We start from the raw sequence: 14027 nt of genomic DNA, 5'->3' as shown, positions 1-14027 counted from the left end.
TAAAGCTAGTTCAATTAAAATTTATTATTTTAATTTCTTCCTTAACCACACACAAATTCTATACGTAAATAGTAATTATGTATTCTTGTAGAACCTATCTTTAAGCTACTCTAACTAAATTGCAACTATTTTAAATCTGCAGGCCATAACTATTTACTTCAATGATTTTTATTATTCAATGTGAGACAAATTGTGTAAAATTTCTGCTAATTTCTTATTAGTCTGTCACATTCTTCGACATATTACTTTGTATGATATTTATATGCCTCCTTTGCACTATTTTCTTCTAGTCTATAACGTATAACAATAATTTTATTATTATTTTTAAATATACGCAGATAAGATGATTATGCTGATTTGTAATTAATGTTATAAATATTGGCATGATTGTTAAACCATTGTCTTATTAAATTTGGAAAATGGGCGTTTGAATGATGCTATTTAAATTGGGCCTCTCTTCTGTGAGATATGTTCTCTTCTCATAATACTTGGATAGATAAAGTTCTTTAAAAGTTATGTGTATAATACAGAGTTCATCTTATTTTTTAGCTTCAAGTAGTTTTCCAGCTACATGTTTGAATATAGAATACTCTTACTTCCTTACTCTTATTATAATATTGTCAGGATTGATAGAAAGAAATGTCATTCATCTGAAAATGATAGGATATACATATGGTGACTGGATAAATTAAGGTTTTAGGACAGATAAGTCTCATGAACAAATAGGAATAATAAAATAAGTACTGCATATTGGGAATGGATATCCAAATATTTAGCTGGAAAATATAATTTAAAGCTGAAAACAAGATGAACTCCGCATTATACATAAACTTATTGGTCGACAATATCCTCTCAAATGGAAGGAAAAATATCATGTGGATGAGGTGCCAAACATATTTAAGTATGTACTATCAAACGCAGAACTCGATATATTTCTTTCTATCAAACGGTTCTCTTTCGATTAGACCTATCACAACGCCTCTGGTTGGCAAATTATGCTAATGTCCATGTTCGAAAATGCGACGGTCGTGCAATGAATTCACCATAGTGAGGGCAGATTTTATTTTTCATTTATTATGAAAACTACGGACTATCAAACGCTAAACTTGAAATATTTCTTTCTATCAAACGATTCCCTATCAATTAGGGTGATTAAAAGTCAATTGAAAAGAAAAATACAAATGTTCAGGCTAACTTCACATTAAATTTTATTTTTAATGTTTTAGAAAAACTATTAACTATCAAATGTTGATTATGGACTATCAAACATTATCAAACGATTATCAAACGATCTATATACCTCAATTATTAAAATTCTATAGTTGGTAGGCTAACTTCACAGAGGTAAGTGCGATTCTGTAACACAGACGGTCGTACATATTCACAGTCGTTCCTCCAACTCAACTCGAGTTTCAATACTATAGTTTACGTAACATATACTGTAGTATTTTAGCCTGAGGGCCGTATTCACAGTCGTTCCTCCAACTAGAGAGTTTCAATACTATAGTTTACGTAACATATACTGTAGTATTTTAGCCGAGGGCCGTATTCATAGACGTCACTCGAGCTTAGGGTGGGTGTCTCCGCCGAAAAGTCAGACTTAAGTAGGGGTACCACCCTACAAAAAAGTTACCAGGCTATAGAATTATTTTTGTGCTAGAGTTGGAGGCATGGAGTTTTATAATTTCAAACAAAATTTAAGCTAAATTCAGAAGTTTATTAAGTAGAAAAAGATTTGGAAATATAGAGGGAAAGCTACATTAATTGTTAATTTTTTAAATTAATTATTTAATAATGATCCCGTTGTTTCAATCTTTTTTGGAGTTGCTAGAATTGGAAGACGAAAAACTTATAAATACACAAACTCATCGTTTACGTCTAGAAGCCAGAATTACAAGAACGAGAAAGAATTGGTTTGATATTTTAAATTATAAAGAATTTCAAGAAAGATTTCGTCTATCCAAGGATCAATTTTTAATGTTGCTGAATCGAATAGCATCAAGATTGAGATCTAACAGAGCAGTAAAGTAAATTACATTTAACAAAAATTTATGAAAAGTTAATTTTAAAATGGCATATAGAGCTTTAAGTTATTTAGTTTGAATTTTTCCATTAAACATTATTTTAATTTGAGTCTAAGGTTTGTACAGCTGAAATCTGTTCATAAATATAATATATAGTTTTCGCGAAACAACTGCCTACACTAAATTAACTAAAATTATTATATTTTTCAAATTAATTCATTGAACAACAATTATGAAAAAGTTAATTCTTTTTACATATTATATGTAACAAGTATATATAAAAACTGTATATTCACCTAATACTTATCTACATTAATTTTAACAAGTATTTGAATTTGTATTTTATGATCTTTAGCCCATCAGATATATCACCTTGTATCAAACTGCAAGTCGCTTTACGTTTTTATGCTACTGGGTCTTACTTGATAACCTGTGGAGATTTTTGTGGCATTTCTACGAAGTCTGCACAAAGAATAGTACACACAGTTTCTCCACGAATTGCAGCACTATGTAATGATTTTATTAAATTTCCAGTAGAGTGTAATGAAATTTTGAGGGTCCAGCAAGAGAATTTTAAAAGAGCTGGTTTTATAAGAGCAATAGGTGCAATTGATTGCACACATGTGCGAATACAATCATATGGTAAGAATATAATTCTTGGATATACTTGTTCAACATAAAAGTATTTATTCAAATTCTTGTTTGAAAACATTGTTTAATATTACATAGGTGGGAATGATGCCGAATTTTGTAGAAACAGGAAAGGTTTCTTCTCCATAAATGTACAGGCCATTGCTGACTCTGAATTAAGACTACTGGATTTTGTTGCTCGCTGGCCTGGATCAGCTCACGATTCAACAATCTTTGATAATTCAAGTATAAAAGCCAGGTTTGATTCTGGAGAATTTGGGAATTGCTTGTTACTGGGTGATGCTGGCTATCGAAACCTACCTTATTTGATGACACCTCTTCAAAATCCTATAAACCCTGCAGAAGCTTTATATAATGAAGCACAAATTAGGACTCGTTCAATAATAGAGAGATGCTTTGGAGTATGGAAGAAAACTTTCCCTATTCTTTCAATCGGCTCACGTTTTAAAACAATGGAAAGAACTATGGCAGTCATTATAGCAACTGCAGTTTTGCATAATATAATAAGAATAACAGATATTGTACAAAACTCTGATTTTGACACATGTTGTAATTTTGTTCAAAGAGAAAATGACAACATTCTACATGCCGATGAAAGGAAGTATTTAATCGATAATTATTTTCAAACTCTAGTGTAATATTAAAAAAATAATAAGGCTTTATTACATCACTGAGAATAAAGTTTAATATAAAATTATGGTAACTGTTTTCATACAGAGTATTAATGCTACATGCCTATACGTATATTGTTTCATAAATGAAACTGAACTTGTTTATAACAAAGCTATCTGCGACAAAAATTTCAATCTAGTATATATGGTAGATAAAACTAGTTACGCTTTTATAAATAGATCTATTAGTATCTTAGCATTACGCGATTAAAAAATTGCTATTTCTATGGGTTATCAAGGAAACTGTGCAAATAATGAAACTTATTATAATATAATGATATAAACATGTAAATTATTCATTAATAAATTTATTTTGTTTATTAAATAAAATTGCAAATAATGTTATGTTTAGTATACTTTTATAAATAATAACTTAAATAAACAAGCTCATTTTCCTATTATATAAATTAGCACATACAGCATTTTTATACTTTATAATTTTCATTATAACAAAATTATTGTCTTTTGTCTTCACTTTACAAGCAGTTATATAAATCTAATTGTTTGCTAATGCTCAAATTCTGCATGGATGCATTCCACAATTAATGTATTATATAATGAAACTAAAAAAATTCTGTTTAGAACCTTAATTACAAGGTTTTCACCTTTGATTTGACTAAATCGCACAGCCATTTAATAATAATTATTAACATAAACAGTCCTCTGAAAGATCTTATTAATTCCTACATAAACCAAAGTAATTCTTATGAAATAATTAACTATTCGCAGAAAATAATTTAATAACATATAGCTTTAACCTATAAAATTATTCCGCTAAATAACAACATACTTAATTTGAAGAATCAGAAGTTTCAATAATATGTGCAATGTTATTATTACCACATTCGTTTAATTTACGTTTAAGTAGTGTAACTTTTAATTTTTCTTTCGTAAGTTTTTCACTCAAAATTTGTTTTTCTATTACACTTTTTTCTTCTAATTCTTTTATCATTAAATTGTTCAACTCAATTTTACTTTGTAGTAAGATTCCCTCTGTGCTTTTAGGAGTATTTGAAGAAGTTGGTCTCCCTATTGTTGATTTCATCTGCACTGAAGTATGCAGAGGTTTACTCAAAGGTTTGGATAATTTTTTGGACTCCACTTTGCCCATTTGTCAATTTCCCCTTTTTCAGTTAAATACTGAAAAAATAGTAAATTGATCAAATAAAATTCGCATAGTAGTTTTTACTTTTGTTGCTGAAAATATCGTATATTAAACCTGAAAAACGGGATCACTGTTCGGATCTTCGTTTTCTTCATCTAATATTATTTCTTCTGTTATATCAAGACCTGTATTTTGAGCAGATTTACTATCATTGTCATATGGATTGTTTAGCTCATCTACAGATATGTGTATTAACTCATATGTTTTATCGTAAAGAAGATCAGTTGCAATTTTATTGATTCCACCTCCTACAAAGAAATATTTAAGTATTTTAATACAAATAAAATTATTTTCAATAATATTTTCATTACCTGTTTTGTACAATTCTTGTTTCATTGTAGCATAATGTTTTCGTGTTTGCAGTTTGATATTCTGACACAGTTTCTTCAAAGATTCTGCATTTACATTTCTATGCATGTTTTTATTAAATTTCAAACCTATCAATTCCCATGCTTTATTTTTTTCAATCTGTCCTACAGCATCTGTAATTTTATTTTCGACAATCATTGCATAATCTTTAATGATATTGACTAATTCTAATTTTTCCTTGTATAAAAAATTTTCATGTCTTTTGTTATTGTTAATCTCCATGGTTTCAAATCTGCAAATACAAAATGTAATATATGATAAATATCAAAATGGGGAACATTTTTCAAAAAAATCTACATATCTGTTAAACAAGTGCTCCTATTCTCAGATTTATCTATAAGTTAGGCAGGGGTTTTCAACAGTAAATTTGTAGTTAATTGAAGATAATTATTTACAGGATCACATATTTTGCATTTTATGCAAGTCAAATATGTTGGAAATTATTCATCATTTACTTACATGCAATTATAACTGCAAATGCCTTTCCTACACAGATTACACATAACGGCTTCACAGTATCTGCCGTTTCTGCTGCTTTTCTAAAGCTTTTTCTACTTAATAAACTTCTGAATTTAGCTTAAATTATGTTTGGAATTATAAAACTCCATGCCTCCAACTCTAGCACAAAAATAATTTTATAGCCTGGTAACTTTTTTGTAGGGTGGTACCCCTACTTAAGGAGGTTGTATCGTTAAAAGAATTAACATTGAGATTTGAACAAAAATTTAACCACCAATCAGTTCATGACTAATAAAGCTCCAGTTAAAATTTCGTTAAGATTCAGAGCCTAGAAGCCAAGAATAAAATAATTTTAATTAACATGTACCCTTATGGAAAAGAAGCAATTTTTTGTAATATCTTAATAATTAATATTAAAATTAGCATGAAACTTATAGGAGACGTAAAAACTGTTGATTCAATTATTTAAAAATTTTTATAACATGTATTTAAAGCTTAGGAAAGCGGTAATTAATAAATTATGATGCTAATTTTAATATTAATTATTAAGATATTACAAAAAATTGCTTCTTTTCCATAAGGGTACATGTTAATTAAAATTATTTTATTCTTGGCTTCTAGGCTCTGAATCTTAACGAAATTTTAACTGGAGCTTTATTAGTCATGAACTGATTGGTGGTTAAATTTTTGTTCAAATCTCAATGTTAATTCTTTTAATGATACAACCTCCTTAAGTCTGACTTCTCGGCGGAGACACCCACCCTTAACTCAAGTTTTAATGCTACAGTTTACGTCACATATACTGTAGTATTTTAGCCTGCTTCGAGTTCGAGTGGAGTTCGAGTGACGTCTATGAATACGGGCATGAGTCGAGTTCGAGTCGAGGTGGAGGAACGACTATGAATACGACCAAGAGTCAGCGATGATTGTCGCTAGTAATGTCGGTACTGTCGGTAACCTGTCGAATCCTTCCGAATATTAGTAGCTTTCCTTTTTAAAAAAACTCAGTTCAATCTCAGTTATACGACCTAGTTACGAACAATTGAAGTTAACATAAATTGTATTAAACCGAGTCATTCAGCTGAGAATTGAGATTTAACTGAGTTTTTTATTCAAAGGAAAACGGTAGGGTGTCAAGTGTCCTACTTTTTGGTGGGAATAAAATGGCGGAAGAGGTGATATGTTGCAATGAGTGAGCAAATCTCACTCTTGACTCGTACCGCACCAAATTCGGACGTACTTTAAACAGTGAAAGCTGACTATATTATATTGTACTATATTTTATAATATTATAAACAAAGTTATAGTGAAAATCCTTGTCAAATTAAGAGGTAAATGTTATTATTGGTGATTCTATGTAAACATACCGCTGTATTAAAAGAAAACTAAATAATGGAAATAGGAAACTCCCAAGAAAACAGAAGACTGAGAGAAGGCCGTTCCCATTCGGATGACAGTAACGACTTAACAGAAAAAGCAGCTAAAGTAAAACAAATAGAATATGCTACTGAACAAAAAGGTAACAGATATGAACCAATTCACACTGGTTTATATATAGTTAATATTATATCTGCTAATATTAATAACAGTCTAGGTATTATACACCTTATGAAAACTAGCAAATTTCTAAAAAAATATCTACGTGAAAGTTTCAGTATCTCCAAGGTCAATCAACAAATAATAAAGTTAAAATTCCATAACTTCAAAATAGCAAATAAAGCAGTTGAAGAACAACATAAAATAGAATACAAAGAATGGATTTTATTCGTCCTAAATTTTGCTATCACTAAGATCGGAGTTGTAGGCCATGTTTTTAATGAATTTAGCGACGAAGAGATACTATTCAATATAAATTCAAATCCAAAGAATATAAAAATCTCTAAATTAGATAGACTTACCTGATGGGACGCTGTAAACAAGGTTCCCATTCCTACCAATTCGTTAAAGCTATATTTTATTGCAAATTCTTTACCTTCGTTCATTTATATTTTTAATGTCAAGCTGAAGTTAAAACCGTATATAGAAAAAGTAAAAAAATGCTTTAGATGCCAACGTTTTGGTCATTCGGCAATCCAATGCAGAGGTTACTCACGCTGTCAAAATTGAGCGGGAGATCACAGTACAGAAGGATGTGAAAATAACCGATGCGGTAACTGCAAAGGCGACCATATTAGCTTAAGTATTGTTTGTCCAATTTACAGACTCCTATTTTTAGTGCAAAAATCAAAAGCATATAAGAATTGCACTAATAAGGAGGCAAGAAAATTTATTCTCAAAAATGAAATAACTTCTGAGCCAGAACTTGACAATATTTTGAGAATAAATATAATGACCACAATAACACTCTCTTTAAATGGATAAAGCTGTATTATGAAAGACATATTAATGTCAATAATAGTAGGAAAAAAGTTAACTATAAGGACACCGCATCCAATGGGCAAACTTGGAACAATAATTATGAAACCAATATGACTAATAAAACTTTTCTAAATGTTAATTAACATAATCTCTTTGAACTCAATACACAAGGGAATAGCAATCAAGATGAAAATTACAGCTTCTTTCCTGAAACTAATTTTATCACAGAAGTTATTGATAACGTCTCTCCACCTGAAGAACTGACTCACATCGAATCAACAGAGGTCTATCTAACAGAGGATTGTCAGCAATATCAAATAAGTAACAATGATTTTAACACTACTTCCCCTTTAGTTTATAGCACATGTTACATTACTAGCTTTAGGGCCGGTACAACAGAGCAATTCAGGCAAGCCTCATGTAATGTAATAATTTTTTTAGGTGGGTTCAAATAATTGATTATTGAAATAGTACAGAAATAAAATATTTTTGTTTTTTCCAGATTATTATAGAGACATGTTTTACTATCAATAATAAAATATGCTTAAATACTTATACATAATATTGAAAAAATTCTGAAGAATCAAAAATGAATACGTTTTCTTTTATATTTTTTCTTCTCTTTCGATCATAATTTCATTTCCTAACATAGATACCAAAACCTTCTGCCTTTCGTTACTTGATTTAATTTGTAAAGCACATTTTTGTGCTTATTTATAATATTTTAATGCCAAAGACATTATTCAAATTGATATATTTATCATTATGGAAGAAATCAAAAGTAAAATTAAAGATTATTTGTACAAACCGAAGAAACGTGTATAGTGTGAAGGCAGGAAAACCAACAACTAGCGAATTAACGACTACTTTTTAATTTCTTGATACTAAAATTAAAGTAGCGTCAATTTTTTGACGCTGATACATCCCTTTACATGCGCATTTTAAATTTCAGCGTCAAATTGAGTCACGTGACTGATTTGACGCTGAAAAATAGCGTCAAGCGTCACCATGAAAATAAGGGCCATTCTTACCGTTGAGGGTCCAGGTTAAGTAGAGGTACCAATTTCTTAAAATATTCCTACACTTTCGGAAAATTTTTTGCTTTAAAGTTTTCAACCTGAAATATTAATAGTCTGAAGTTATTTTGGGAAAAAGCGAGGGAAGTAGATAAGGCTTGATTAATTCAAACGAAATATAATAATTTTGCGATAGTCAAAAGTACTATAGTAAAATAACATAAAAGGTCTCATGTACCGCTATTGAAGATAAATCGGGTATATTCACAGAGTTTAGTCATATAATAACACATGAATATGAATAAATTATTTCCAATGAATTATCTAATTATGTTGGATTTCTTAGACGAAGAAGAAGAAGAGTTGGATGAAAATACGCAGTGCATGTTTAAAAGAAAGACGAGAATAATAAGACCGCGGATGAATTGGTTCAATATATATAATGCTGATGATTTCAGAAAACGATTTAGACTTCGTAAGGAAGACGCTTTAATATTATTGCAGAAAATTAGCCATACGTTGACTTTTAAAACTGATTGGTAATTGATATTTCATATTAAAAGATAAATAAACATTAATATATTGTCATCAATTGTATTTCATCACTTTCAGGAATCATGCAATATCACCAATGATTCAGTTGCTAATAGCATTAAGGTTTTATTCCACTGGCTCCTTTGTTATAATTATATCTGAATTTGTTGGGGTTTCAAATGCTTCCGCTACTAAAATTGTACATCGGGTGTCTTCTGCGATTGCTGCTTTAAGTAAAGAATATATTAAATTTCCATTAGAGCCTGAAGATATTTTGCGAACCCAAGCAGGAAATTTTGAGAAGTCAGGATTCATAAGAGTTCTGGGCGCAATCGACTGCATACATATTACTATTCAATCCTATGGTAAAAGATCATACATTTTTAATAATACAGACTATTAACTGTTTCACCAAGAGGATTATCTTTGCTGTAGGTGGAGAATATGCAGAGCTATTCAGAAATAGGAAGGGGTTTTTCTCGTTAAATGTCCAGGTTATTGTAAATTCCAAACTGCAGATAATGGATATTGTTGCGCGATGGCCAGGATCCTCGCATGATTCAACAATTTTTAACAATTCGCGTATAAAACACCGTTTTGAAGTTGGCGAATTCGGAAATAGTTTGCTTTTGGGTGATTCTGGTTATCCTAATCTACCGTATTTATTGACCCCATTGATTAATCCAAAGTCACCAGCTGAAATACTTTATAATGAGGCTCAGATAAGAACTAGATCAATGGTCGAAAGGTGCTTTGGCATTTGGGGAAGAATTTTTCCCGTATTAACTATCGGCTCTCGATTCAGAACGCCAGAGAGGACCATGAATGTTATTATATCTTGTGCCGTTTTATACAACATCATTAGATCAAACGTAGAAGAAAATATAACCATTGATCAATACAACAATATAGTAAGAAATTATAATGAAAATTTACATGCAGACGAGAGAAGATATTTGATAGAATCTTATTTTCAAAGGTAGGTGTTAAAAATATTTCAGTAAAAAAAATAAGATTAATAACTATTGTTTGTTTTAGCTGTCTGTAAGGATTGTGAAAAGTATTAACCTCTCTTGATTCCATTTTCCTAAATAGACTTTTTGTTGTTCTTGAGAGCGTCGTAAAATGATTCCACTGCAGATATCGTTTGATAAAGAAATATTGTAGGATTATTATTCGTGACAACTGAAATATGTAAATTAGTAGTTTGAAATAATGGAATGTTCAAAATGTATGGATTTTTTACCTGGGTATCAAGTTTGCTACAAAAAATTTCATTGAGTAACTCTTTAATAAAATGTAATAAATTAAAAATGTATTCTTCTATTTTCGTACAAAAAAAAATATTCAGGAATAATAAATTCTTCTTGGCTTATATTAACAAAAAAATAGACAGTAATATTAAAATAAATCAAAAATATCATTTTAAATAAAAAAATAAAATTTGGTAATTTCAAAAACTATAATATACTGAATAATATTAATTTTTTAACTAGTCTGATGAGTCAGAACTATTAATAACCTGTATAACGTTATTGTTATTTTCACATTCTTTTTGTAATTTATATTCTAATAATTTAACTTTTAGCCTTTCTTTTTTCAGTTGTTCGCCTAAAACTTGTATTTCTAAATTACTTTTCTCATTTAAATCCTTTTTCATTAAGTTGCTAAGCTCAATTTTGCTTTGCAATAAATTTTCCTGCATGTATTTTGTATCATTCGAGGACCTTGAAATAGAGCTTGTTGAAATTGATGGTCCTTTAATAACATTATGTAGAGGTTTGCTTAAAGATTTTGATAACTGTTTTGAGTTCCATTTCTCCCACCTATTAATTTCTCCTTTGCCAGTTAAATACTATAAAATAATAAAAAAATAAGTCTTAGGATCAATTTTTATATTACATTTTAAAATCATAATTTTAATATTATAAACCTTAAACACTTCATCAGTATTTGGATCCTCGTTTTCTTCTTCATATGCAATAATTTCTTCTATCACATTAATCGTTTCCTTCGCAGCAAATTTACCATCACTATCATTTACATTTTCTAGTCCATCAACAGAAGTTTTTATAATCTCATATGCCTTATTGTAAAGAATATTTGATGTAACATTATTTGATCCACCTCCTAAAAAAAAAGATAATACAGGATTTGTTAATTGGAAACCAATAATTTTCAATATTATCACAGGCATCTTTTTGCATTTCTTTATTAAATTTAACACATATTATATTCCATGTTCTATTTTTTTCATACAATCCTACAGCATCAGTTTGTTTATTTTCAATAATCTTTGAATATTGTTGAATGATATCAACCAATGCTAATTTTTCTTCAAATGAATAATTTTCATTTCTGTTCTTTTGGCTAATGTCCATGTTGCAGCTCTTTTCGTCGTTTTTTGTTATATTATAATAACCTTTGTTTCAGCTTTAAAATAAATCCTAAATTATATGAATGTACGAATTTCTAATTCTTCTTTGTACCGTCTACCATTGATATATGTGGCTGAGTATGTACCTAAGTTTTTCTGTATTTACTTCCTCTACTTCTTTTTATCTATTACCATGGGTATGACTTCAGACTATTAACATTTCAGGCCTAAAACTATCAAACAAAAAATATTTCGAAATTGGTACCCCTACTTAACTCGGACCTTCTACGGTAAGAATGGCCCTAAGGCCCCTTCTTCACACGAGAGCCTCGAGACGTCGAGAGTAGTCGACTAGTCGAGAGTGTCGAGCGAGTGCGAGCGAGACTCGAGAGTCAAACCCAGTCAAACCTGAACCAGGGGGAACAATCTCCCATGTATTAAATTGCGCCAGCGTTAGTGGCGCCCTCGCTCTAAGACAGGCCTTAGAAAGGAACTAACTTGTACAATATATACATATATTTATACATATATAGTGCTTATAGCCACTAAAACAGTTGCTGTGTATTGCTTGATTTTCAATAAAATACAGACATGCAATTATTTTATCTTTCATCAAAGCTTTCCCTGATATTCATTAAAATGTATATACCTTATTTGAAAGTATTACAATCTAAATGTAAGCCAGAGCAGAAAAATAAAATCTCAATGTTCCTGACATAGACATTTGTCCGCTAATTCCTAGCATAAATGAAATAAATTTCAACAAAAATAAAAACAATTTTCCGAGTGGTTTTACTTATATAGATGTGATAACAATTAATTATTAATGTAACATTTAAGGTGAAATTCAAATTAAAATCATTAAAATTTCCTATCCTTGACGGGGCTCGAACCTGCGATGATGGGTATCCCTCCTAAATAGTTCATTGCTTTGATCCACTCGGCTAAACCTATAATTGTTTCTCAGCTTATAAAATCTTCTATTTCATGATTACGAACAGAATTTTAGTTCAACTTTATTAGATAATTTTAATTTTATAACAAAAATAAGTATGTTAAACTTTTTACAATCAAATTAATTTTAAGGACAATAAAATCTGATAGAAGTTAACCATGGTTTCAAATATAATTCCCGTAACAAATATATATAGGAGCTATAGTTTCAAATTGACTGTAATTATATAGGATTGGTCGGTTTAGTACTTATATATATAATAACGTATCATCATATTGAACAGAAATAATTCCTTTTTTTTACAATACCTCTTGATAAATTAAAAGTGGACTTATACATGTGATATTAAAATTATAAATTTTATTTAATGAATGAAAGTAATAGTAAGCTAATAAATGAATTATATTAAATATGTATGTTTTTAAAGAAGGAAATAATAGTGATAATAATTTCAATATAATAAACAAATGTTTTATTAATTATACAAATATAAAAATACATTCTCTCTTATTGATAATTCATAAGTATTAAATTATAAATTTAGGTTAAAGCCAGCAGTCTTATAGATCAAATTGGTTAAATTATTGCACAATAAAAAGAATAAAATTAAACAAATATTTAAACATTAACAAAGTTATCAGCTTCTACGACTAGATTTGTTAAATTTCCTCCGGATGATATTATCTCTTTCGTCATTTATCTGAAAATATATAAAACTGTAAGAAAAACGCACAGGAAATATTAAAAATGTAGAAAAAATGTACATACATTATGCATATCAGAATCAGTATTATGTAAGCCTTTCTATTTTCTTTTTTTATAACGCGAGGATATTTTTTGTGCTTCGTGATATATATAGTTATAATGATTATTATTCTGCATCTTTCCAGATAATCTTTTATTGTCCTTCTTCTGTAGTTTTTCGGTTGAATTTTTATTGTTGTTCTTCTGTAGTTTTCCACTTGAAATTTCATCATCTTCCGTTTGCAGTTTTCCAGTTAAAATTTTATTGATATATTTGCACCATTCAAGTATGAAGTATTTGGCAGTAAGGTCAATAATATCATCAGTTTTATTAACACAATGGATTTCAATTTTTGAAAAACTTTCCAAATATATAATGCTTTTCACCTTATCTTTAACTTTTATCTCGTGACAAAAATTCTGCATTTTTATTTCTGCTGTATCTAAGGCCTTTTGTATCAGTTTTTTTGTTTCACCATCACTTAAATTTTGTGCACATTCTATACATTCATGCTTTATTTTATGTATCACATTATTTGTAACTGCTTCTGAATCAATGAAGTTTTTAGGCGATGTAGCTGTTGGTAATGATGCTTGTGTACAATCTATATCTTCTTCTCTATTCTGAGTGTTTGCACAACTTTCTGCAGTTTTAAACATTTTTGTCAATGATAAAGAAGTGCCTTGGTTTTCTTCTGTACAAT

The 14027-nt window shown here is 29.4% G+C and overlaps 3 protein-coding genes across 7 annotated transcripts; 2 read left to right on the top strand and 1 right to left on the bottom strand.

The window, feature by feature from the left end:
- The first annotated feature begins 1794 nt into the window (after nucleotides 1-1794).
- LOC136781853 (putative nuclease HARBI1) lies at nucleotides 1795-3313 on the top strand. The gene is made up of 3 exons (XM_066740859.1): nucleotides 1795-2027; nucleotides 2380-2666; nucleotides 2754-3313. The coding sequence occupies exons 1-3, from the start codon at nucleotides 1795-1797 to the stop codon at nucleotides 3311-3313; spliced, it is 1080 nt and encodes a 359-aa protein (XP_066596956.1).
- Nucleotides 3314-7480: 4167 nt separating this feature from the next.
- On the top strand, nucleotides 7481-10419 carry LOC136781703 (putative nuclease HARBI1). 4 transcript variants are annotated; one of them, XM_066740675.1, is made up of 5 exons: nucleotides 7481-8138; nucleotides 8200-9252; nucleotides 9326-9612; nucleotides 9683-10226; nucleotides 10286-10419. In XM_066740675.1, the coding sequence occupies exons 2-5, from the start codon at nucleotides 9005-9007 to the stop codon at nucleotides 10293-10295; spliced, it is 1089 nt and encodes a 362-aa protein (XP_066596772.1). In that variant the 5' UTR covers nucleotides 7481-8138; nucleotides 8200-9004; the 3' UTR covers nucleotides 10296-10419. The 4 variants fall into 4 exon arrangements, with proteins under 4 accessions (XP_066596772.1, XP_066596774.1, XP_066596773.1 ...); XM_066740677.1 differs by having other exon boundaries at nucleotides 7481-8753; nucleotides 9060-9252; XM_066740676.1 differs by having other exon boundaries at nucleotides 7481-8984; nucleotides 9060-9252.
- A 320-nt stretch (nucleotides 10420-10739) lies between these two features.
- LOC136781704 (uncharacterized) lies at nucleotides 10740-12093 on the bottom strand. 2 transcript variants are annotated; one of them, XM_066740679.1, is made up of 3 exons: nucleotides 11771-12093; nucleotides 11181-11680; nucleotides 10740-11102 (listed from the first exon to the last, which is right to left on the bottom strand). In XM_066740679.1, the coding sequence occupies exons 2-3, from the start codon at nucleotides 11442-11444 to the stop codon at nucleotides 10740-10742; spliced, it is 627 nt and encodes a 208-aa protein (XP_066596776.1). In that variant the 5' UTR covers nucleotides 11445-11680; nucleotides 11771-12093. The 2 variants fall into 2 exon arrangements, with proteins under 2 accessions (XP_066596776.1, XP_066596775.1); XM_066740678.1 differs by having other exon boundaries at nucleotides 11181-12093.
- Between the last annotated feature and the right edge of the window lie 1934 nt (nucleotides 12094-14027).

The sequence above is a fragment of the Prorops nasuta genome, unplaced genomic scaffold, assembly GCF_024137725.1.
Source record: "Prorops nasuta isolate Cenicafe-Biocafe unplaced genomic scaffold, Cenicafe_Pnas_1.2 PNAS00024, whole genome shotgun sequence".
Lineage (NCBI taxonomy): Eukaryota > Metazoa > Arthropoda > Insecta > Hymenoptera > Bethylidae > Prorops > Prorops nasuta.
The sequence above is the reverse complement of the archived record's forward strand: the minus strand, read 5'-3'. Positions and strand labels throughout refer to the sequence as shown.